This window comes from Erinaceus europaeus, chromosome 22 (genome assembly GCF_950295315.1).
Source record: "Erinaceus europaeus chromosome 22, mEriEur2.1, whole genome shotgun sequence".
In the NCBI taxonomy this organism is placed as follows: domain Eukaryota; kingdom Metazoa; phylum Chordata; class Mammalia; order Eulipotyphla; family Erinaceidae; genus Erinaceus; species Erinaceus europaeus.
In genome coordinates this window covers 15381484-15407365 of record NC_080183.1, presented here as the reverse complement: position 1 = coordinate 15407365, position 25882 = coordinate 15381484, and the positions used below count along the sequence as shown (strand labels likewise).

General features: G+C 52.4%; 1 protein-coding gene across 10 annotated transcripts in view; it reads right to left on the bottom strand.

Annotated features, from left to right (window-relative positions):
• The window catches only part of TTLL5 (tubulin tyrosine ligase like 5), a 157748-nt gene that overhangs the window by 19043 nt on the left and 112823 nt on the right, over positions 1-25882 (bottom strand). For 9 of the 10 annotated variants that reach the window (XM_060181297.1, XM_060181294.1, XM_060181293.1 and 6 more), the window contains 2 exons: positions 14660-14855; positions 6987-7201 (listed from right to left, as the gene is read on the bottom strand). In XM_060181297.1, coding sequence (XP_060037280.1) covers positions 6987-7201; positions 14660-14855 — 411 coding nt within the window. Of the gene's footprint in view, positions 1-6986; positions 7202-8812; positions 8896-14659; positions 14856-25882 lie in introns of those variants that run through there. The other variant, XM_060181298.1, reaches the window with a different exon arrangement.

Genomic DNA, 25882 nt, shown 5'->3' with positions numbered 1-25882 from the left:
CCTTGTGCCCAGCTAGCTGGGGGGAGGTGGGGACACAACCTGGGGTCAACAACACCTCTGCAAACCAAGTGATATTGAAGTTGAAAAACATTTCAGGACAAAGAAGGGGGTCGGGCGGTAGCGCAGCAGGTTAAGCGCACGTAGTGAGAAGCACAAGGACCTGTGCAAGGATCTGGGTTCGAGCCCCCGGCTCCCCACCTGCACAGGGGAGTTGCTTCACAAGCAGTGAAGCAGGTCTGCAGGTGTCTGTCTTTCTCTCCCCCTCTCCTCTCTCCATTTCGCTCTGTCCTAGCCAATAACAACAGAAGCAATAAGTGATGACAAAAGAAAAAGAAGGAATATATGAGCCTGCCAAACCACTCCTAGGAGTTTATTCAAAGACATCGATTGGAAACCATCTCTGTTCATAACAGCGTGAGTCACAACAACCTGGCTGTGTGGGGTCTATACTCAGTGGAATAGTAATGTGCCATTAAGAAGCTGACCTTGTTGGGACTGGGTGGTGGCGCACCTGGTTGAGCGCACTTGTTACAGTGCACAAGGACCCGGGTTCAAGCCCCTAGTCCCCACCTGCAGGAGGAAAGCTTCACGAGTGCTGAAGCAGGGCTGCGGGCGTCTGTCTCTCTCTCCCTCTGTATCTACCCCTCCCTCTTGATTTCTTGCTGTCTCTATCCAATAACTAACTAAATAAATATAAGATTAAAACAATAGATGACCTTGTGTCTTGGAGGAGAGGACATATGTGTTTCAGTTTTCTAGATTGTACATATAAGCGAAACCATCTGGTTTTTACCTCTTATATCTTCCAACTTATAGCCATTTTCTATTTGCTTGGGTCTTTTCTTTTAACTTTTATTTTTGACAGAGAGAAAGTGGAGAGAGGAAGGGAAGACAGAAAGACAGACACCTGCAGACCTGCTTCACCACCTGTGAAGCGACTCCCCTGCAGGTGGGGAGCCGGGGGCTCGAACCGGGATACTTAAGCTGGTTCTTGTGCTTTGCACCACGTGCGCTTAACCCGCTGCGCTACCGCCTGACTCCCAGGTCTTTAACTTCTTCTGTCAGTGCCACAGTTTTCAGGCTTTTTGCTTCACTGGTTAAACTTATTCCTGGGTATTTAGTTCTTCTTCTTATTTAACTTTTTCTTTATTAGGGGATTAATGTTTTATAGTCGACAGTAAATATAATAGTCTGTACATGCATACACAACATTTCCCAGTTTCCCACATAACAGTTCAACCCCCACTAGGTCCGCCACCATCCTGTTCCAGGACCTGAACCCTCCCCCCAAACCACCCCAGAGTCTGTGACTTTGGTGCAATACACCAACTCCAGTCCAGGTTCTGCTTGTGTTTGCTCTTCTGATCTTGTTATCCAACTTCTGCCTGTGAGTGAGATCATCCCATATTCATCCTTCTGTTTCTGACTTATCTCACTTAACATGATTCCTTCATGCTCCATCCAAGATGGGCTGAAAATTTAGTTCTTTTTGATGCAATTGGAAATGGGATTGTTTTCTTAATTTCTCTTTCTGACAGTCCACAGTCTGTATAGAAAAACAACTGAATTTTGTAGACTGATTTCACTTTTTTTTTTTTCCTGCCACCAGGGTCATTGCTGGGACTCAGTGCCTGCGTGACCCCACTGCTCTGAACAGCCACTCTTCCTCCTTCTTTTAGAATAGAAGGTGAGAGACAGAGAGAGAGAGACGGGAGAGAGAAGGGAAGCCTGTAGCACTGCTCCAGCACTTATGAGCCCTACCCTCATAAGTGGGGCTTGAACCTGGGTCTTCACACATGGTGACATGTGTGCCCCAGTGGGTGCACAGCACCCAGCCCCAAGTTCACTTTTTAAAAACTCAGTGTGGGGCAAATCTGCACTTGGGCATTGCGATGCGTGGCTTCCACGCTGGGGGAATGTTTTCCTTTTGAGAAAGAAGGCGATCACAGCAGCACTCCACCATCCCCGGAGCTCCCTCTGGTGCTGCCGGGGCATTCCTATGCGGTGCCAGGGCCTCACGCACAGCAAGGCAGTGCTCTGCGGGGCTGGCCACCTCCCAGCTGCTGTGCACTGACTCTGCGTCCTGAAACTTCACTGGAGTTGTTCATTAATTCCAGGAGCCTTTCTGGGGGGTGGGGGGGGTGGATGGTTAGTTTCTGCTTTATGAACTGTCTCATTCCTTCCCCTCTGTGAAAGTCTTTTCCATATGGATATTATATGATAAGAGAGAAACTCGGAGAAAACGTGGAGGGAGAGGGAGAGGGAGAGAGGGAGAGCGAGGGAGAGGGAGAAGGAGAGAAACACCTGCAGCCCTGCTTCACCACTCAGAAGTTCCCCTGCAGGTGGGGAGTGGGCGCCCCACCCCGCCGTGACAGCCCTTCCTGGCTCAGCGAAGCAGCGGCTCCTCCTGAGGGTCTCCTCCAGCCCTGCGTTTCTTTCCTGCTTTGACTTTCTCAGAGGCTGGGAGTCCTGCTGGAGAGTCTCCAGAAAGCCTTCGTTTAATCGACACCAGCTATTCCCACACACCGAGATTTAAAAATATTTGCTCACCCTTAGAAAACCTAGGTTTGCCAGTTAAGGACTTAGACGCAGGGAGAACTTGGTATCAAGATTCATCTGGCAGAAGTTGGTCACACCCCTGCCCACACATTTTTCAGAAGGATTTTCAGAGTCAAATGAGAAGGGATGTGAGCGCCAGCTCACTGGGTCGCAGTGTAATATCATTTTAATAGCTGTTTCAACGATTATTACATTGAATTGAATCTAAGCAGGCAGGGATAAGAAATGACCTATGGGGGCCGGACAGTGGTGCGTCTGGTTAGGTGCGCATGTCACAGTGCACAAAGACCCAGGTTCGAGGCCCTGGCCCCCACTGTAGGGAGCTTTACAAGTGCTGAAGCGGGGCTGCAGATGTCTCTCTGCCTCTCTGGCTCCCTGTCCCCTCTCCATTTCTCTCTGTGTCTATTCAAAATAAACGAATAAATAAAATGTTATAAAAAATGGCGTCACCGAGAGCGATCCGGGAGGTGGCACCGTGGATAAGGCGCTGGACTTTCAAGCAAGAGGTCCTAAGTTCAATCCCTGGCAGCACAGGTACCAGAGTCATGTCTGGTTCTCTCTCTCTCTATCATGTCTCATGAATTAATAAATAAAATCTTAAAAAAAATTGAGTCACTGAGAAGAGAAATACCACTCCGTGACTACCGTGTGCTTCTCTCCTTCACCGGGCCACACACACCTCAGTGACAAGGTGTGGTCACAAGTACTGGGGTCAGCTGAGCCCTAGGCCCCAGGGTCACGCGGCACCCCCACTGAAGGCACACACCGCAGCTGGCAGAGGGCAGAGCCAGCGACAGGCCTGGCCGACTCGCTCTCCTCCTGCCACGCCCGGCCCCACAGGGAGGCAGATCTGTGTGCAATCATAGTTTGTTCCTTGACATCATGGCAAGTCATTTTATTTTTATTCACTCACTCATCCATTCATCCATCCATTCATTCATTCATCCATTCATTCATTTACTTACTTACTTATTGGATAGAGACAGAGAAATTGAGAAGGAAGGGGAGATAGAGAGGGAGAGAGACCCCCTCTCAGCCACCCCATCAGCTGGGCCCTAGTCAGGGAGTCCGGAGATTCCATGATGGGCCTAGACCTCAAATAAACCCCTCTGTCCATTGTTACCGGTCATGTCAATCAGGAACAACAAAACAGACCCCTTTGTGGGCCCCCATAGGACCTTGCCCTCAACTTGGATCAACAACAGTAGAGAATGTTCCATCCTCCGAAGGGAGGCTGGTCAGCATACTCTATGCTGCACCTGAGGAAGATGGGTCCTGATACTGGGGCAGCTTGGAGTGTTCCTACTCATGACCACAGCATGTGAGCTCAGATCTACAGGGATGCAGAGGTCACACAGGCTCCTAAGCTGAATATGGCCCCAGATCACATCAAATCGATGGGTTTACAGTCAACAATATTTATACACCTTTCCCATATTAGGGAGCTACTCTCTTCCCTGATCCAGCTCTCTGGTCCTTCTGCCAGCCATGACATCATCTCTCCAGACAATAACTTGGATCCACATGCATATCAGATTTCAGGCTCAGGGGCAAAAAGGAAAAAACAAACAAACAAACAAACAAAAACTAGTATAACCACAGGCCCTTCACTAAAATATGCCTACTAGCTATTCACAATGAGGACTCTCCCCCCAACTCTTCATCTGCACTATTCCAGCCTTTAGGTCCATGACTGGTCAACAATCTGTTTGGCTTTGTATGTTAACTCTCTTTTCAGCCACCAGGTTCCAGATGCCAGCATGATGCCAATCAGACTTCCCTGGACAGACGACCCCACCAATATGTCCTGGAGCCCTGCTTCCCCAGAACCCTGCCCCACTAGGGAAAGAGAGACAGGCTGGGAGTGTGGATCCACCTGCCAACGTCCATGTTCAGCGGGGAAGCAATTACAGAAGCCAGAACTCCCACCTTCTGCATCCCACACCGACCTTGGGTCCATACTCCCAGAGGGATAAAGAATAGGAAAGCTGTCAGGGGAGGGGATGGGATACAGAGTTCTGGTGGTGGGAACTGTGTAGAGTTGTACCCCTCTTATCCTATGGTTTTGCCAGTGTTTCCTTTTATATATATATGTATATATATATAAAGGTGTCTAGAAGGAGGGTGAGAGAGACAGCTCTATTGAACATGTAACTTTGTCTTTCTTGTTCTGAAGTAATGCTGGGATGAAACCCTGGCTTGGGAAGGGTTTTACAACAGTAAGCTCAGACCAGCTGACACTCAAGGCTCTAACTTCAGGAAACATGGAACATTTCTCTGGCGTTAAAACGCACTTCATCAGTCCAAAGCATGGAGTTTTATCTTGAGGCCATGTAGCCACGAAAGCTACTCAGGACAGAACATTCTCAGCCGGCCCAGGACAAGCTAAGAAGGGAAAGGTGGGTGTGGAGCCTTCAAGCCATCTCCCATCTCCGACACTCTGCTGTGAAGCTGAGACTCATTCAGAACCCAGAGTTTCTGGAAACTCATCCCTCGTGGGGATGGCCCCTGAGTGGGTGTGCACAGGAGCAGCCCCCCTCCCCATTCTCCTCAGGGGCTCAGTTCTTTAGCTGCCGAGACTGGCGTGAGCGTTGTGAAGGCAAGCTGGAAAGTATTTCCTGGAGCCGGGCCTCGCAGCATGCCCTTTGATGCTGGGATTATGTTTCTGAGGTGCTCAAGAAACCTCGCTTCCCCCCTTTCTGTGCATCTATTTGATGCTGGGCTGTTTCCGGTATTCCCACACTCCTGCCTGTCAGGGAGCAGAAACCACAAGAATGCAGCGGGGGAGCAGGCCCCCGCCAGGAAGGCAGCCGTCCAGCCTCCACGTCCAGCCCCCCCACCCGCAGCTGTCACTGGCCATTTCGGGGCCCCGGCAGTAATGGGGATCCACAGCGAGACTCGGTCCCGAGGGAAGGGTAGTGGTGCAGGCCGGGTGGTTCCCACCTGTGGCCTGAGGGGCTCTCACTGGGCTTATTCCCAACCCTTGGCCTGGGCTGGCACTGCCCCTCTCACACCATCTTCCCAGAGAGGAAACTGAGGCCAAGGGCGGAGAGTCAGTCACCAGCCAAAGGAGCGGGGCTCGTGAGTCTGGGAGAGGCGGAGCTCCCACCTCCACGCTGGCTGTACCAGGACAGCAGCTGGTGCAGAGCAGGGCCCAGCAGACCTTTGCTGCATGAATGAATCCAGGCATCCACACACTCAGCACAGTCACAGTGAGTGTTCAGGACCCGAGTCCCGGCCGGCAGGAGAGAAGCAGTAGCTGCTCTCTGCGTCAGACTTTGCTCACAACTGACACTGGTGTCGTGAAGGAGACGTGAGAGAGAATTTTAATGCGAATGGGAGAGACACACCTCTGTGAGCTCATGCCCAGGAGACAGGGCTTGCTAGAACCAACTCTACCCGAGAGCCCAGTTCAGCCTCCCCAGAGCCCCGCCCCACTAGGGAAAGACAGAGACAGGCTGGGGTGTGGATCCTTCTGTCCAGTGGAGGAGCAATGACAGGAGCCGGAAGAAACTCCCACCCTCTGCTCCCCATGTACCATCACAGAAAGGGAAAGGAATCTAGAGGAACCAGAGGAAGCCAGGCACTGCTTCTCTTACCTGAGAGAAAAGAGGGGGAAAGGAAGGCTACCCAGAAGTAGTGGTAGGTATAGAGGTGACTTAGAAATGAAAAGAAAAAATGGGCAAGACTGTAGATGGATAGGTAAACAGGCAGAAAGTTAGAAATAGTCAGACCCGCCAGTTTCCAATGGAGGGGACAGGCCAGAGCTCTGGTGGTGGGACGGTGTGGAACCGTACCCCCGCTATCTTGCAATTTTGTAAACTTATACTGAATCAGTAATAAATGAATAAATATAAATTAAAAATAATTAAGAAGAGTGCACTTCAGGTCATAATGAAATGATGGCTAGGGCCCGAGAGAGGAGGGGACCCACAGAGTCTCGAGCACGGCAGCGTCTCTTCCCGAGAGGCAGATAGCAGTGCTTTCTGCACAGCGGCTGCTACGCTGGCCTTGCTCAGGAAGGCCGGTGCAGCCAGCCCAGGCCCAGGCCTCCCTGTCGAAATGTCCACGAGTCAGCCCACACAGGGACATGCACACAGACGGGACAGGGTGGGAAGAGGCGCTGAATTCAGCGTGAAATCGAAGAGATCTGGCATCCTAGAAGGAGACGAAGAAGACACACTTCTCTCCGTGTTCACAGCTGCCCTGCAGTGTCTCCTGGCCTTCTCTGGGGGATCAGGAGAGCTGTCAGCCTCAGTCCTGAACTAGTTGTGCCGGCCATCACCGCAGTCCTGGGGGGCCGCCGGACCAGTGCCTGCCCTGTACCCCTCTCCCCATCCAACACCCTGCATGAGCAGGTAGGCTCCGTCAGCACTGTCTAGTGCACGGTCCACGACACGCAGAAAGAAATCAGATTGCAAACTTACTTAGACATCCTCTGGGATGTTGCCTTCCTGAGGACTTGCTTGTGATTAGAGGGGGGCTTGGGGACCAGGGAGGAAGAACTCGGAGGTGGCACCACTTTCTGTGGCAGGGTGGCTGGCTTCTGGCCACTCATGGTGGCGCTAGAAATTCTGCAGGTGGCGCCGCTGTTTATTGTCCAGACGTTGGAGTTGGGCAGCGTCTGGCTTCCAAAGATTGCCTGGAGGGGAGAGAGAAAGAGAGGCTGAGGGGTAGGTGATGGAGACGGTTCTCGAAGCCCCAGTGCTATGTGGGAACAGCTGCTTTGTAACCCCACGGGAGAACCAAAGGAGAAAAAGGAGGCTTCATCTTTTAAGACAACAGACTCCTCTGGCAATGGCAGCCCAGCTCAGTCTGTGAAGCAGAAGGGTGTCTGCTCTGCCCTGGTCTTAGATTCCTTCACTGCAAATGTTTCCTGCTGGGGGTCAGGACCTGGGGCACAGGACACTGCCTGCTCACAGGGCCAGGCACTGGTGCAAAAGACCTGCATGGAGAAGGAGCCGCTGTGAGGAGGGCAGAGAGAGGGCAGAAACCAGGAGCCACGGTCTGAAGGCCAAGTGCAGGGCGCTCTGTGCCAACTCCCTCTGGTTCCCATGATCAACACAGGACACACCATCTAGAGGTCCGGGTGAAGGTGTCAATACACACCCACAAGCTGAAGTTGGAAAATGCTTTTCAACCCACTCACCTCACCAGAAAAGTGGTTTCTTTTGCTTCTTGCACTGCAAGATTTGCCCAGACAATATAAAAGCACTAGTTATGAAAACACACACACACAAACACACACACACAAAAGGACTAAGAAAAATAATTGATAAAAGACAGGGATTCTGTTACTGAAGAGATTTCTGACAACTGATTTCTATTTTTTAAAAAATAAGAGACTTTTCCTCGTGGCAAGGTCAAAGAGTAAAATTCAGATGTTTCTAGAGAACACGTAACACTCACATTGGTACCAGCACAGAACGATTCTGAAAGGACATATGACAGTCTGGTAATCTCCATAAGGACTGGTTAGCGAGGGTTCATGGGTGGAGAATAACTACTTCTCACTCAGTATAATTCGTATTCTTTCTAATTCTGCACTATCTATAGGGGGCATTTCATTCGAAAAACAGCTCATTAAAAGCATTGAAAGGTTATTACTTTTAAAAAATTGATCTACTTTGAGGCCAGGTGGTGGCACATCTGGTAAAGCACACGTTACAGTGCTCGAGGACCCAGGTTCAAGCCCCAGGTCCCCACCTGCAGGGGACAGCTTCAGGGCTGCAGGTGTCTCTCTGTCTCTCCCACCCCCACTCTCATTTCTCTCTGTCTCTATCCAGTAAACAAATAAATATATGACAAATATATACTAATTTCCTTTGTGAGGAGAGGAGAACAGAGAAACCACAGCACCACTCTGGCGCACTCAGCCACGGGGTCTGAGCTCAGGGCCTTACTCCTACCTGTGTGTATGGGGGGGGGGTCGCTTCACAAGTGGTGAAGCAGGTCTGCAGGTGTCTCTCTGTCTCTCTCCCTCTCTATCTCCCCCTCCTGTCTCAATTTCTCTCTGTCCTATCCAACAGTATGGAAAAAATGGCCGCCAGGAGCACTAGACTCATAGTGCCGGCACTGAGCCCCAACAATTCACCCTGGAATAAAAATAAGTAAATAAATGAAAGAATAGGAGGGAAATTGGGAACTATGCCGACAAGTTACCTAGTAACGGCTCCTCCTCTGCCTTCAGCTCACACTCAGCCACAAAATGTGAAGCAGCTCTTAGAAAGCTCACACACAACTACAAACTCACTTTTTCTAGACGCACATCTTATGCTGGGCCTTCGCTATCAATGGGACACCTTGGAAGCTGCCACTTCCTAGTGTGTGGCCCAACTGAAGGGGAAACAAAACAAAAACAAACAAACATTGCTAATTGCTCATGCACAAAAACAAAAACGAACAAACAAACGTTCCTAATTGCTCATGCACAAAAACAAAAACAAACGAACAAACGTTCCTAATTGCTCATGCACAAAAACAAAAACAAACGAACAAACAAACATTCCTAATTGCTCATGCACCAAAGCGTAAGAGTTCTTCCCAGGGGCATCTTCTGGCGGAGGGGGACACGGGCACTCGCGAGGGTTTCAGGGGGTCTGCAAGAGCTGCCTCAGGCGTCAGATCGGGCTTCTGTGTGTGTGTGTGTGTGGGGGGGGGGTGGCTCCGTTACATGCAGTCAAACCAAAGACTGAGTGAGGAGCCTCCCGCTTCTAGCTGTGGGGTGATCAGGGCCAGACGTACTGACTGGGTAAAGGAACCACTGCCATTCCAGAGCCCCAGGTGCGTCGCCAAGGCCCAGGCCAAGTGGAACGAGATTAAAGTGACCGGGTGGGATCACAAGCAGCCCAGGGAGAGGCCCGCCAGTGTCAGCAGTGGACACAGAAACGGCTGTTTAGACTGGAGGTGGGAGCCGCCTCCGGGCCTCCCGGCGCTGGCCCCGTCCCACAGCTCCACCCCGGCTGCCAAGCGGCCGCTTCTGCCGTGACTTCCAGTCACACGGGGACGGACGCGGGAGTCACGGGTAGCTCTCCCTCAAGGTCTCAGAGAAACGTGAGGTCTGCGTGCACGGTCCCCAGCCAGCCGGGCTGCGCTGTCCCTGGTCGGCGTCCCAGGGACGTGGGAGCCGTGAGTGCTGGCCTCTGCCCAAGGCCTGCTCAGCAGATACCAAGACTGTTTCTTCTTTGCCGGGTGTGGGTGGAGGGGTCGAGCAAAACACAGCCGGAGGGCTGGCTGCACCCCAGGGAGAGACTGGAAGGCCTCCTCCCACACCAGAAGGGTGCTCATGGGTGGGAGAGGGGCGCCCCTGACAGACTAGGAGGGAGAGAGGAGTCTCTCTCTGACAGATGTGGCACAGGCTGCGACTTGGGAAGTGGGGGGCAGGCAAGATGGAGACTCTCCCCAGAAAGATGATACTGGATACGCTGGAAGACTCAGTTCTGGGAGTAGTGCTTTTTGTTTGTTTGTTTGTTTTTTCTTAACTTTTTCCAGAAAAACACTCCTTTCAGTCTCGGGCCTTGCTTGGGATGGTGGAGCAGGCCTGGGTGAGTCTTCACAGTGAATTAACCAACACTGTGTCCAGCTTTTGAAAATGAAAGGAGATAAAGCGAGGAAATGTGTCCGTGCACCTCTCCCATCTGCTTTGGGTGGGGGGGCTTCTCCAGGCATTCGCCTCCCGGGTCCCCAGTGACTCTGTAGTGTTTATCTCTGGCAGTCTAGTCTGGGGGAGACAGGGCGGCTTCCTGAGCTACTGGCTCAGCTTCCCACAGACGGGTCCAGGGCTGTCCAGCCCCGCAGCATACCGCATCCTCGGCGCAACCGCGTCAGTCTGTGAACCGTGCGGGGCCACGGTGACGGCGAGGCCGCTGTTGCTATTCTGGCCAAAGCAGGCTTCCAAAAGGCCTTTGTCCCACACTGTGGGGTCCTTGGCTGCCATCCATTCACAATGTTTGTGAGATGGACGAGACTGGAGGCCGCACAAGAGAAACACGGCACCAGGCCCGGGGCTGCTGCGAGGCTCTGGGCAGTGCTGTGGCCAGCACGGAGGGGCAGACCCTGGAAGCTACTGCTCACGCGGGGAGAGGACACACAGATTTGGTGTGAGCTACCCGAGACCGGAAGCGCTCTGGCCCCTGCCGCCCCCCTTTTGAGGTCGGGGGGAGGCTTCTCCTGCCTCTAGGAGAAAAGGCCCTTTCTCCTACAGGTGCTCACCTCAAGTCGCTAGAACGAGCTAGTACCCACCCACCCACTGAGACCTCGTTGAAGGAAGTCCCTGAGTTAACTGCCGATCCAAATCATTTGAGCAAACAGTGCAGGCTACCAGGAAAAAGGCAGACAGGCATTCAGATACACGTGAGGAGGGAGGGGGCTCAGTGTCAGAGAACCGGCCTGGTGTGTGGGAGGCAGAGACCCTGGGCTCAGTCCCCAGCACCATGTGGGCACAGCAAAGACAAAGCAAGTCAAGCTCCAGGGAATGGAGGAGCAGGGCAGCTTTCTGTCTCAGGGGTCGAGGGTGTGAGTGAGACCCCCAGATCTACTTCCTGCCCTGTGGAGCGTAGTTTGCACACATGCAAACAGGCCAGGGAGCAGCACAGTGGCAAAGCTACAGACCCTCCTGCCTGAGGCTCTGAGGTCTCGGGTTCAGTCCCTGGCACCAGAGCTGAGCAGGGCTCTGGTCAAAAGCAAACAGACAAACATGGAAACCAACCACAGACACGCTCATAAGCCCAGGGTTCCTTCATGTGGCCAGACTGGAGATGCCAACGGGACCGAGGCAGCTGGGCTCATCTTGTTCCCCACACGCAGGAGTGGATATGCCAGAGTGAGGCTCTGCTGCTCTCTCTCTCCTCTCATAAATATTTTCAGAAGCCCAAGCATGTTCCTTCTGTGTAGTGATGCTGGGTGTCCTGTGGCACAGGCTGCTGCTGTAAGTTACCAAGCATTCCTCACGTAAGAATACGTGCTAGCTTACTTTCTGTGGTATCAGTTATAAGCTCTTGGTTATTTTATAACCAAGAACGGGGTTTCTCTGAGTTCTCCCCCAGAGCTTAGTATTTATCTAAACCAACTGTGGATTAGAAGAACGGGAGGAAGAAATTAAATGTTATCAGCATCCATGAATGATGATGAATCATCTTCTGTTCCCTCACCAGGAGACACAAGCTAACTCCCTTCTGGGGGAGTTATGACTCCTCCCAAGACACCATAATGAGACAGATTTCAAAAAACATTTTCCTGTGTGCAACCAAACCAGTATAATTCTCAGTGGGTTAAAAAAAAAAAAAGAGAGAGAATAGTTTTACTATGATTTTTGTTTGCTTTGTTATTACCAGGCTTCAATGCTCTGGGTTGACTTTTTGAGAGAGAGAGAGAGACAGAGACAGAGACAGAGAGACAGCCAGCCAGCCACTGGGAGAGAGGGAAGGACACTAAGGCTTCCCTCAGTGCCGTGGGGCCCAGGCTGGAACCAGGATCCCAATGCAGCGAAGCTGACAGCCTCCCATGCTAAGTGCCCTGAATTTTCAATGGAATGTGAGTCACTGGGGGCTGGTCAAAAGAAAGAGAAGGACTGTGCTCCACCTGAGGAAGATGGGTCCTGATATTGGGGCAGCTTGGAATGTTCCTACTCATGACCACGGAATGTGAGCTCAGACCTACAGGGATGCAGAGGTCACATAGGCTCCTAAGCTGAATCTGGGCCCCAGATCAGATCAAATCAATGGGGTTCACAGCAATATTTATACCTCTTTCCCATATTAGGGAGCTACTCTCTTCCCTGATCCAGCTTTCTGTTCCTTTTCCAGCCATGACATCATCTTCCCAGACAATAACTTGGATCCACCTGCATATCAGATTTCAGGTTCAGGGGCAAAAAGGAAAAAACAAACAAACAAACAAAACTAGTATAGCCACAGGCCCTTTGGAATTTAACTAAAATATGCCTACTAGCTATCTACAAAATGAAGGGAACCCCCCCCCCCCCAACTCTTCATCTGCACTATTCCAGCCTTTAGGTCCATGATTGGTCAACAATTTGTTTGGCTTTGTATGTTAACTCTCTTGTCAACCACCAAGTTCCAGATGCTAGCATGATGCCAATCAGACTTCCCTGGGCAGATGACCCCACCAATGTGTCCTGGAGCTCCGCTTGCCCAGAGCCCTTCCCTACTAGGGAAAGAGAGAGACAGGCTGGGAGTATGGATTGACCTGTCAATGCCCATGTTCAGCGAGGAAGCAATTACAGAAGCCAGACCTTCCATCTTCTGCATCCCACAATGTCCTTGGGTCCATACTCCCAGAGGGACAAAGAATGGGAAAGCTATCAGGGGAAGGGATGGGATATGGAGTTCTGGTGGTGGGAATTGTGTGGAGTTGTACCCCTCCTGTCCTATGGTTTTGTCAATGTTTCCTTTTTATAAATAAAAAATTTAAAAAAATAATAAGAAAAAAAAGAAAGAGAAGGACTTAATCAATGAAGCAGATTCTCAAAGTGAAATCAGCAGAACTGTCTCCTTTCCCAAAACTTCAAAGCCCCACAGCCAGCCTCCTCTGGAGAAACAGCACCGAGGGCCCAGCTGGCCTGAGTCCCAGTCCCAGGTCATTCCCCACTAAGGAGGTCAGGCCCCAGGCTCTCCCCAACACCCAGCTTCTGACTCATTCTCCAGCACTGAGAATGATGGGAGTTCAGAAGCTGACAAGGTTTTAAGAAATGTATGCAGACTGAAAAATATATTTCTATTTCTATATGACAGCGAATCAAAACGTGCGCAAAAAGAGATACTGTAGGCATGCTTTCCAGAAAAGAAGTCTTGAATTTTCGCCCATAAAAACACCCTTAGAGAACCACGTTACAAATGCCTCACTTAGGGTCTCTTAACTGCAAACAGCACTCGGCCATCTTTATCTGGCACATCAAAGTGAAGTGAGAAACTGTCTGGATGGTCGGTAGTTGAAAAGGTGAAGACAGAGCATACAGATAATGCTTCTATTTTGAGGGAGCAACTGAGGGGAAACTTCCTTAGCCACTCAGGGAGTAGAAAGGCTACAGGACACACCCTCCGATCAACCCCACAAATGTGCGTGAGACGTTCTGCAAGTTGGAGGGTCACAGCGCCTCTGGGGTCTCACCTCAGAGCCTCGTCCGACGTGCAGAGCAGAGCGTGTTCAGGATTCCTAAGAGCAGAGGGTAACACGTCTAGCTGACAGCCTTCTGTGCGTGTCAAGCATCAGGGAAGCCCGGTACTGACCCAGCCCAGTGTGACTCTGTGAGTCTCTGTGTGGCTGGGCTTGGGGACCTATAAATATGCTATAGCGCAGAGGACTCGTCTCAGCTCCCTGCAGACACACTGGGGGGAGGGGGGAGCTGTTTCCACAGACAGCTGGGAGAAAAGAACCCAACGTCCAACTCCCTCACAGCAAGGACTTTGGTGAGCTGGCTGTTCGCTCTTTTTAAAAACATCTATTTGTTTAGTTCATGGATACAAAGAGAAATTTGAGAGGGAAATGGAGCCAGAGAGACACCTGCAGCACTGCCCCACCACTTGAGGGGGCTTGAACCTGTGTCTTTGCACGGGTGAGCCACTAGGTGAGCCACTGCCCAGCCTGCGCACGGCCATCCTTACAGCCGCACTGTTGAGACAAAGCCTGTCGCATGTCAGACGCTCAGGAAATATCTGTTGACCGAATAGTTTTCAAAGAGCCAACAACCAAACCTACAACCACTTCTCCAGGAACCTGGAAGTTATCTAGTCCCTGAAACTCTCTTGCTATGCTGTGCTGATGATGTAATTAACAGCTCCCTGAGGATATGGAATTAGCATACTCACAAAAACAAAACTTTTTTTTTACAAGTGCCAGTTTCTAGGTAATGGGAGGCAGTGCCTTTGGATGGCTGCTGAGTCGGGCCGGGGGAAGGGCCGACACGACGACGACGACGACGACACTACGGCCAGACTGTGTGGAGGAAGGTTCAAGTGCAAGAACAGCAGAGCTGCTGCAGCAGTCTGAGGAAGCGGCCTGCGCTTCCGGTCTGTCTCCATTTCCCTCGCCTCTGCTCACCCGCCCGAGGGAGGGAACAGAGTGCAGAGCAGCCCCGACTGACCTGGTGCCGGGCCCGACTCTGGTCCAGGAGCTGCCGGGACTGGAGCTTCTGCTGCTCCAGCTGCTGGAGGGCAAAGTGGAGCTGGTAGCTGCCTGCCGTGGGGTGGTACTTGTGCTGGGGGACCACCCCCGTGGCCTTGCTGTACGCGCTGTTCTCCACCTCTCCCTCCCAGGCAAAGCCGCCGGTCTGGAGGCTCCTGGAGAAGAAAGAAAGCGGCCTTCTCAGTGGCTGTGAGGCCCAGTGACACCAGGGCTGGGGGCCTGGGAGCACTTGGTCCAGCTCTGCCCGGAGAGAGAGAGACACTCGCAGACCTGCTGCCCACCCACCCCCCCCCCGCCTCTGCAGGTGGGGCTGGGGGCTTGAGCCCGGATCCTCGTGCGCGCTGTAACATGCGCCCTGTTAGGTGTGACACCGCCGGGTCTCTGCTTTCGTCACAAAGTCTGGTGTGTGACTGATGAACAAAAGTATCTGTGGGTTGTTAAAGAGCTATTGTGGGGGGGGGGACAGCACAGTGGTTATGCAAACAGACTCCCGGCTGAGGCTCCAAGGTCCCAGGTTCAATCCCCAGCACTGTCGCAAGTGGAGAAGCAATTACAGAATTCAGACCTCCCCCCTTCTGTACCCCATAATGACCCTGGGTCCATGCTCCCAGAGGGATGAAGAACAGGAAACCCTCCAATGGAGGGGATGCGGTACAGAGGTCTGGTGGTGGGAACTGTGTGGAACTGTCCCCCTCTTATCCCACAGTCTTGTCGATCATTATTCAATCAATCAATTAAAATAATAAAGACAGAGACATCAAATAGCCATTTTCACTCCCTTGCAGCCAACAGAAGGACTTCTAAGAGGAACTGAGAGAGTTTCAGCTTCAGGACAGTAAATGGCTGAATGCGGGATGCTCATTTCCCCCCCTTATTAATCAACTTCAAAAGTCTCAGGGCACATTACGAAGAGTTCTGGATTTTTCTTAGCCGTCCATCAGTGAGGTAGTGACCGTCCTTTTATAGGACTGCTTATATGGGAACAAGTGTCTCAGAACAGGGTGGCATAGGTAGTGTGAGGGGACACGCTGGTCATTATCTGCATTTTGCCTCAGCAGGACTGAGTCTGGGAGACATTCAGTCTGGAGAAGGGGAAGACAAAGGGCCAGTGTGGTTCAGAACGTCCGTTCAGCTGTTTTTTTTTTTTAATATTTATTTATTCCCTTTTGTTGCCCTTATTTTATTGTTGTCCTTATTATTGTTGTTATTGATGTGGTTGGACAGAGAGAAATGGAGAGAGGAGAGGAAGACAGAGAGGGGGAGAGAAAGACAGACACCTGCAGACCTGCTTCACCGCCTGTGAAGCGACTCCCCTGCAGGTGGGGAGCCGGGGACTCGAACGGAGATCCCTATGCCGGTCCTTGAACTTTGTGCCACCTGCGCTTAACCCACTGCACTACCGCCCGGCTCCCCAGCTGTTTGTTAAATCCGACAACCTCCCTGTCTCCAGATGGTCTCTCAGATTCTGGCGGCCATGCCGCGGAGGACCTGCGCTAAGGTCTTCACAGGTGCAGACTTATCCAGGTGACAGACCAGAGGTGCCATCCCGTGGCGCGTCCCTGAAAGACCTAAAGGCAGGGTATCCCGGCACCGCCACACAGCAGTTCACAGCAGCCAGATGCAAGCAGCCTGAGCTCCCATCACTGCTGAGCACCAGCTTAACTTCTACCAGAGCCCTGCTCATCTCTGGCTGATGGTGGTGCTGGGGATCAAACCTGGGACCTGAGGGCCTCCTGCATGAATTCTTTTTGTATAAACATTATGCTGCTTCCCCTGCTGCCTTTATGAGAGAAAATTCTGACAGACCGCTGACACCAGGCAAAGTGAAATTAGGCAGTCACGAATGAACAGGTGTTGGCTGGTTTCACATTTATTCAGGACCTAGAAGAGTCGTGTCCAGAGACAAGAAGCCAAGAGGTGGTTGGCTGTGTAGGGCTGGGAAGCTGGGGAGTTAGTTTAGTTCAGTTTGGGTGATGAGAGAGGAGGGGATATAGAGAAGGAGACAGGCAGAGAGACACCTGCCCCCCTGATTCACCACTTGTGAAGCTTTCCCCCTGCAGGTGGGGACCAGGGGCTGGAACCTGGGCCCTTGTGCACTGTAGTGTGTGTGCTTAACCAGGTGCGCCACTGCCTGGCCCCCATGATTTCACAACTTTTTTAAAGAATACATTTTATTTGGTTTAATTCAATGAGACAAGTACAGAGAGAAAGACCAAAGCACTGCTCAGTTCTCGTATACGGTGGTGTGGGGACTGAACCTTACAATTTTTTTTAAAAAAAAATTATCATTGCCTAGAGACAGAGAGTAATCAAGAGGGGAAGAGGAGATAGAAAGGAAGAGAGACAGAGACACTTGCAGACCTGCTTCACAAGTCACAAAGTGCCCCCCACCTGCATGGCAGACATTTCACAAGCAGTGAAGCAAGTCTGCAGGTGTCCATCTTTCTCTCTCCCTTTATATCTCCCCTTCCTCTCTGAATTTCTCCCTGTTCTAGCCAATAAAGTGGAGAAAGTGGCCTCCAGAAGCAGTGGATTCATAGTGCTGGCACCAAGCCCCAGCGATAACCCTGGAGGCAAAACACAACAACAAAATGAAAAGAAACAAAGAAAGAAGAGAAAAAGGAAGAAACAAGAAACCTAGCGGTTGAGGTTCCTGCCCAAAGTGGATGGAGACATGAAGAGCAGGTCCAGGCAGCAGGACCAGTCTCAGTGGCACAAAAGCAGCGGGTAGTCAAACCACTAAAAACTAACAGTGGGGAAAGTCTTCAGTGCAGTTGGGGATGGTGCGGAGAACATTCCACACTCAACACTGAAAGGATTAGCTGACGCACTGAAATGAATGAAGGCTGGAAGACAAAGAGTGAATATCTTTGAAAATCCAAAAGGAGAATAAAGTCAAACAAACCCTTGGTGACCTAAGATGACGTCAGCATTAGCTCCTTTGTTCATGCCACTGCTGGGCCCACACTGCTCAGGGCCATCTTATTTTTTTTTTTAAAGAAACTTAATTTTATTTATTTTCCCCTTGTTTACCGTCGTTATTACTGCTGTCGTTGTCGTTGGCTAGGACAGAGAGAAATGGAGAGAGGAGGGGAAGACAGAGAGGGGGAGAGAAAGACAGACACTGCAGACCAGCAGGGGACACTGCAGACAGTGCCTGTTAGGCGACTCCCCTGCAGGTGGGGAGCCGGCCGGGATCCTTATGCCGGTCCTTGCGCTTTGCGCCATGTCCTAACCCGCTGCACCACCGCCCGGCTCCCAGGGCCATCTTTTTTAGATACGGAGATGGGCACAGAAAGGCACAGAGAGGGGGAAGAGACCACCTGACTGAAGTGTGGTGGCTCTCTTGTCAGTCCTAGACTTCAGCACTTCAGCTCCTGTCAGCTCAGTCCACTGGACCACTGTACGTTATGCCCACCAGCCTGTTGGGTAACTGAGCTCAAACATCTGGTCAATGCTCAGCTTGGCGCTACAGCCTCAGTGAGGAATTTGTGACTGAAATTCCTGGTCTCTGGCCAGGCCGCTCAGACAGACCCCTGGCCCTGGTCCTCACGATGGGGAGACAAGAGGAAGTGACCGCACTGGAGAGCCAAGAGCAACGAGAAGAAAAAAACCACACACAGCACAGCTATGTAAACTTCCCAAAGAAGACTTCAGAGTTTTGTTCTCACCAAGATAAAAAGTTTGCTGAGAGAAAATGAAAAAATAAAGAAGCCTATAATCTAAATGATTAAATGGTGATGGATTCTGGGCTGGGAGACCGCTTACACAGGTCAGTGTGTGCTATGCCATGTGGGAGGCCCTGGGTTCGAACACCCGCATCACATAGAGGGTGGGGCAGTTATGGTGTCTCTCCCTTTCATGCTGTTTGTGTCCCCTCTCTCTCTCTCTCTTTCTCTCTCTCTCTCTCGTAAAGAATGAAAAACCAAGGGGGTGGGGCTGTGGTGCACTGGGTTAAGCGCACATAGCACAAAGCACAAGGACTTGTGCAAGGAACCCAGTTTGAGCCCCCGGCTCCCCCCCTGCAGGGGGGTCGCTTCACAGGTGGTGAAGCAGGTCTGCAGGTGTCTGTCTTTCTCTCCCCCTGTCTTCCCCTCCTCTCTCCACTGCTCTCTGTCCTCTCCAACACCGACAATGACAGCAGCAACAACAATGGGGAAAAGATGGGCCCCGGGAGTGGTGGATTTGTAGTGCAGGCACCGAGCCCAGCAGTAACCCTGGGGGCTAAAGAGGGAAGCTGGAGTCCTCATCAGCTGTGCAGTGCTCGAGCAAGGCCAGGGTGCATTCCGTGGCGCCACATTTAAAACAGAGACAGCTGGAATTCCAAGTGAGTTTCCCCTGAACACAAAGCAGGGTTGTGGTGGGGGGACACAGTCATTATTATCAAGATTAAAGGCGTGGGCATCATCGCAGAGCCTACAGATACCAAAAGTTTACCAAGGAGAGATTATGAATAACTCTACGCTAAATATTCAACGACTCAGATGAAGCGAAGACATCCCAAGATATACAACTGATTTAAAATGGCGTGACACGACAATCTAAACAGACACATGTTTACATAGACGTGATTTTAATCTGTAACCAAAAACCTCCTTCCAAAGAAAAACTGAAGCCCAGATGTTTTCAGTGAAGTCTATCAAACAGCAGAATAATCTCAGTTTTTCAGAAAACTCCAAAAAGAGAAAACACCCCAACTCACTTCTGTCTCTGACACAAAACTTTTTGAAAAGGAAAATACGACTATGTCTGATGACTACATAACACAAAAAACTTTAAAAGTAGAATGCATCATCTATCATCTATCCACCCACTGCCTACGCAAACCCAGGGCAGCGTGTGACTGTTAGGACAAGTGTTGTTTGCCACAGGGGCAGTGGCACAGTCAAAGGAATCGCACGTTGTTGGTAGGAGAATGAAAATGAAAACCACGTAAGAATGTCGGGAGATGGGAGAACCCGCAGGGCAAAATCCAGCACCCCTAGGTGGCAAAAGGCCTCAGTAAACTAGGAACAAAGAGAAAGTTCTGTGTCCACAAATTCTGTGGCCAAGACTCTACCCAATAAAGATGAAACGGACTGTCCCCTCTCAGGTCCAGAAGAGAGGCTGCTGGCTTTCCACACTCCCATTCAAAATCAGAATGGAAGCCCAGGCCAGGGCCACAGACCAGACAGAAAACGCTGCCCTCGCTCACAAGTGACTGTGTAGAAAGCCCTGCAAATTAAAAAAAGAAAAAAAAAAAAGCTGGTGGATGAATAAATGTGAACAAGGTGCAGGAAGGGAAGCCCATGAGCAAAATGCAGCCCTATTTTTACATGCTGGCCACGTACAATTAGACAACGAGAGTTTGTGTCCACGACTGTACTAGAAACCATAAACACCCACCCAAAATGGTTTTTTTAAAAAGTCTAAAAAGGCAAGAGTGCTCACAATATTATAAAAACACACTCAATAGCAAGGGATAAGGAAGCTGAGAAACGTATCACAGAACGTCGGTACGTTTTCTATGGGTTTTTACAGCACTGGGGCCTTGTGCCTGCGGGATGCCACCAGCCGGGTCAACCCTGTCACTCTGCAAACCTTTTAGAGAGGGCTGGGAAGACAGCTCACCTGGACGGTGCGCCTGCTTTGCCATCCACATGACAGGGTGGAGACTGGCCCCTGCGCCCGACACACACACACACACACACACACACACACACACACACACTGGAGGAAGCTTTGATCCTTATCCTCAGACTCCATCTGAAAAAGTAAGTCGGCTGGAGAGAAGCCAGGGACTGAAAACTAAAAAGCTGACAGGGAGGTGCCAGGCCAGGGCCGTGCTGACTGGGTGGGGGTGGGAGGCGAGGGGATAGAGCTTAGACTGACTGATGCCCCCACCCCATTTTTCAGAATCAGACAGAAGTAATTTGGGGGGTGGCAGGACCTGAAGAAATCGCCCCTGGACAGTGTGCTGCTTTGCCATGCCCGAGGCCCAGGTTCGAGCCCGGCCCCCACCGCATGGAGGAAGCTCCAGTGTCCTGAGCCCGGAGCTCTTTTCTTGTTCCCTCTCTCATGCCCACTTGCTCCCTCAGCCTTGCTGCCTCTGGGCCCCTATTTTTGAAAACACAGAAAGCAAATAAAAGATAATTTTTGAATTAGTGGAAACAGCCCTTTTTCCAATGCCATAGCGTAAGAAATGAAAATCAAGGCAAGTGACTGTAGTCCAGTGACAAACGGCCGTCACCAGTAGCCTGTCTGTGCACCCCCCCAACATACACAGAGGGTCTCCAGACTGCCTTTTCTCCGCCTTCCTCCCAATTTCCTGTTCTTGTCTTTCTTTTTCCCTTTCTCCCTTCCCCTTGCCCTCTCTTCCTCTCTTCCTTTTGATAAGAGACAGAAAACAGAGAGGCAAAGAGAGTGTGAAGGAAGCTTCTTTCTGTGCGGTGATGGTCAGGCTTGAACCTGGGTCATGCGTGGCAAAGCAGTGAGTTGTCCAGGAGGAGCTGCTCTGTCACCCATCTGACAAAATGTGAAGATTTTCCCTACATGATGTTATTCTTTGCCGTTCGGATCCCACTGACAGGTAATTCCTACCACACTTTAGATCAAACTAAAGCCTTCCACCTGAGTTTCTGAAACCACGTGAAGATGGCTTTCCTTACTGACCCTCAGAACCAGACTCACCGTTCTAGCCTGTTTGCCACTGTGGGTCCGGACTGTCTGCCAAGGCGTTCAGCATCCACCCTCCTTTCTGCCATCACAAACCACCCAGATACCCACGTGCCCAGTAGACAAAAGGCACCTCCATAAAGGCATTGGTGACGGCGGCCAACTACCCAGTACCCGCCAGAGCCCTCAACCTTTTCACTGTTTGAATCAGGAAAAGCAGGCCGTTCTTCGCCTCACCAGAGCCTCTGATCCAACCCTGGCCTTGGCATGGCCAGCACAACACAGGAGGCTGGAGAACTTGCCGTGAGCTAAAAAGAGGGAGCAGAGTGACCTTTAAGAAAGCCGGGAGAGAACTTCCTGACACCATTCAGTAGACATTCAGCTGGTGGATTTTTTCTTTGAGTGAAAGGCTAAGTCGATTCCTTTATGTGGTGATAATGTAAGTCACACAGAAGCACCGCTGGCCCTTTGGACACTGGGCCGCCACCGCCTGGTGCCCACGGCCCGAAGCCCGGCCGGAAAGTGAAAGGCTCCGCTTCCAGGAACTCAGATGCTGAGTTCCAGCTGGGTTCAAACCCAGGGCACTTAGAGCGCAGTCACCGACTCACAGCTCCTGCGTGTCCGGTCAGCCGGGCCACGTGGGCGGGCCAGGCCGTGCAGCTGCGGGCGTTGCCACCGGACTCTCCTCGCCACCGGACTCTCCTCGCCCTCCAGCTCAGCCGCAGGAAGTGGGGCCAACGCCCGGGGCCCCGCCTCACCTTCTCCCCTGTTCTTTTTTTAACCATTCCACCTGCCCATTTTCTTTTTATTATAAAGTCTTTTTTTGGGAGGGAGGGGGTTACAAAATCAGGAAAAACTATCAATCAAATTCCAAGAGAGGGCACGTTTGTTTGGAAAGTCACAGGGCCAAAGAGGGACAGCTGTGAATTAATGTTCACGCCTCTTCCTCTCTGGTTCCCGCAGCCCACGGCCGAGCCAGCGTCCACAGGCTGCTACGAGGCCACTGCGCTGTCGGGAAAGTCACGACGCATTTGGCCACCCACGTCTCTGTGCAAACCCTGTGGTGACTCTTCCGACCGCCCAGTATCTTCATGGGCCTCTGGCTCCACTTCTGCTCTGTGAAGGCGAACCCACTGAGGTGGGCCATCCTGGCCACCACCAGGGGGCCTCCGGGAGTAAAAGGGGAGGCTTTGTCCGCCTCTGATGGGGTCAGACCACTGGACCTCCCTACCCTGGGCCTCCACCCAAATCCGCTGCCTGGACCCAGCACGTGGGAGCTTGTTAGACAATAAAAGAAAATGAAGGGACAGGGTGGTGGCACGCCTGGTGGAGCGCACACGACTCCATGCTCAAGGACCCGGGTTCAAGCCCCGCGCTCGCTCTACCTGCGGGGGGCGGGGGAAGCTTCCCGAGTGATGAAGCAAGGCTGCAGGTGCCTCTCTCTCTCCCCTCTTCACTCTCGATGTCTCTGTGTCCATCCAATAACTGCAACACTGAAGACGAACAACGAAGAGCTGAGCTCGGCAGACACCCGGAGGAGTGTGACGCCCGCCGCCGAGACACGCCGCCTGCCGGGGTGTGGGGTGGGTCCTGACGGCCACGCAGCAGGTGCCCTGACAGGGCGGTGACGGGCCGGGCGCCCAGGGGCTGGCGCGGCGCCTCCTAGTTCGTCCGAGTGACCCCTCTTCCCACCTCTGGCCTCAATTCCGAGGTTCAGCTGTAGGACAGACAACCTACATTTCTCTCCTCATTCCTGTCCTGTCAGCCGGGTGCCCTGACACACTGAAGCCAGTCAGCTTAGGTGTGAGCAAGACTGGGAGTAGATAAAAAGATTTAAACATTTCTAAAATTACTAATAAAAACCCATCCCAGAGACAGCAGAGAGAGAGAAATCAGGGGCCGGGCGGTGGCGCACCTGATGGACTGCACATGTCCCAGTGCACAAGGACCTGGGTTTGAGTCCCCGGTCCCCGCATGCAGGGGGAAAGCTTTGTGAGTGGTGAAGCAGGGCTGCGGGTGTCTGTCTTTCTCCCTCTTCCCTCTCGATTATGTCCAATAAATAAAGATTAAAAAATTAAAAGAAGAGAGAGAGAGAGAAGTCAGTGGGCCAGACGGTGGCGCACCTGGTTAAGCGCACACATGACAGTGCCCAAGAACACAGGTTCAAGCCCCTGGTCCCCACCTGCAGGACGAAAGCTTTGCAAGTGGTGAAGCAGGGCTGCAGGTGTCTCTCTGTCTCTCTCCCTTTGCATCTCCCCTCCCTCTAAATTTGTCTCTATCCAATAATAAGTAAAATATTAGAGAGAGAGAGAGAGAGAGAGAGAGAGGAGTCAGAGCTGGTCCTTCCAGAATGACACCCCTGCCTGGCTGGACACCTGGGAGAAGACACACGGCCAGGTTCACTGTGGGTGGGGACCCTGCCTGTCCGTCACCGGGCTCTCCCCTCCATCCCCTCAGACAGCAAGGGGGCGAGGACACTCACGGCTGGCGCACCATCAGACACGCAGGCTGCCCCGTCCAAGCTTAAAGCCCAACAAGGAAGCCAGGGCGCCGGGGAGGAGGCTCAGCTGCGCCACCTGTCTCCTGCCAGGCCCCGATCTCCTGTCCCTAGGCTGTGGCCTCAGCACCGGGCTCCTTGCCAGGACACACAGACAAGATGGGGGGGTGAGGAGAGCCGCCAGGCAGGAGCGGCTGGGCCTGGGAGGGTGAAGGCACCCTGCCTGCTGGCGCCCCCAGCCCGGGTTTCCAGGAAGGGCGAGAAGCCTGGCAGCCCCGCTGACATTTGGTTTCCATTACCCTGCGCCCCTCCTCCCCGCCTGGCCGGCTCCTCTGCCCACTTTTTCTGGTAGAAGCTCATCAAACACTCCTCTCGTCTCTTCATATTTTCTTTCGCTCGGTCTGCTGGCTCACTGACTCTCGGGGCTCATTACTTCGGGGGCTGTTGTGGCGGGGGGACTCCTTGTGCTGGCTGCCACCAAGGAAAGAGAGAGCAGCCCAGCCAGGACCCTGACCTGCCGGCACCGTGGCCCCGTCAGCTGCATTTCCCCTCAGACTGGGGTTCCCCCCGGGCCTGTATGAGGAGAGGCATCAGACTGGGCAGTGGAGAAGGCGTGGGGCCAGGCCTAGCTGCTCCCCAGACAGGGGACTAGAGGGTCCACTGGCACAGCTTGCCCTGACCCATAGAGATGCGGAGGGCAGGGGCATGCTGACGTGTCTGTGTGGGCGTGGGGGGCTCCGGGGTTTGAGCCTCAGACCAGCACCCAGAAGGGAGCACGTGCCGGGGGGGGGGGGAGCTCCACGAGTGGTGATCAGTGTCTCCCCGTCTCTGCACCTCACCCTCTAACCCAGAGGATCCAGAGGGAGCAGCGTAACCGTGCCGGCGGGGTGTCCTCAGGAGACGATAAGAGAGAATCATCCTCAAAAGCAAACGCAGAGTTTCATCCGCCGAGTCCCACCCTATACAAATCCTGTCCCTAAGCACGGAGGTCTCTGTCCAAGGCGTTCACTGCCTCAACAGGACGGGACCCGCGCTTTCTAGGAAGCCAGGGGGTCAAATACATCCCGGCATCTTCACGCTCTCGAAAACTTTGAAAACTTCGTCGGTGGCTAACAACAGTTTAGCGAGGCGATGTGAACAAAGGATCACGGCGACAGCGGGAAGAGGAAAAGGTCAACAGAGACAAACGGGAAAGCCACGGACAGACGCAGTGGCCAGAGCTGAGTCTGGGGCGGGGCTGAGTTCCGCAGGGGCAGCCAGTGCCTGCGAGGCGCTCTGCGATGTGGTGGTCTGGGCTTATTACTTTTACCACGGGCTGTTCTGTTTGGGCTATTTTTGCCGCCAGAGTCATCCCTGGAGCCCAGTGCCTGTATGACTCCACTGCTGTCGACAGCCATCTTCTCCCCACCCCCTCTTTAAACAAATCTGTGAATAGTGGAAGAAGCAGGGAGGTGGGGGGGAGGGAGAGAGTGAGTGAGTGAGTGGGAAAGAGACGGCGACACACACCTGCAGCACTTCAGGACTCACGATCTTCCCCCGTGCAGGCGAGGACAGGGCGCTTAACCTGGGCACAAGATAAGATGTGCGCCACCACCCGGTCCTGCGACCGTTATTTTTAATTCTCTTTATTTACATACTGGATAGTCAGACATGGAGAGGGGAGGGGGGAGAGACAGAGAGGCCCCCGCAGCACTGCTCCACCACTCGCAAAGCTCTCCCGCTGCAGGTGGGAGTTGGGGGCTCGAACCCGGGTCCCCACCTGGCCCCCCTGCAGTGGATTGTTTTCCTTAAAAGAATGGTGCTACATTTCAGTCTTCAGGAAAAGGAGTGTGAGCGGGCGGCGACAAAGCCCACCTGCAGAGCCCAGGTGGGAGCCGGGTCCCCACAGCACAGGAGGAAGTTATAGGCTGCTATAGTCTCTCTCTCTCTCTCTCTCTCTGTCGCATTTCTCTCTTCCTATCTGAAAAGAACAAAACAGAACATGGCATTGTGCGATTTTAAGTTTATAAAATTCGCATCTACTTTGTTGCC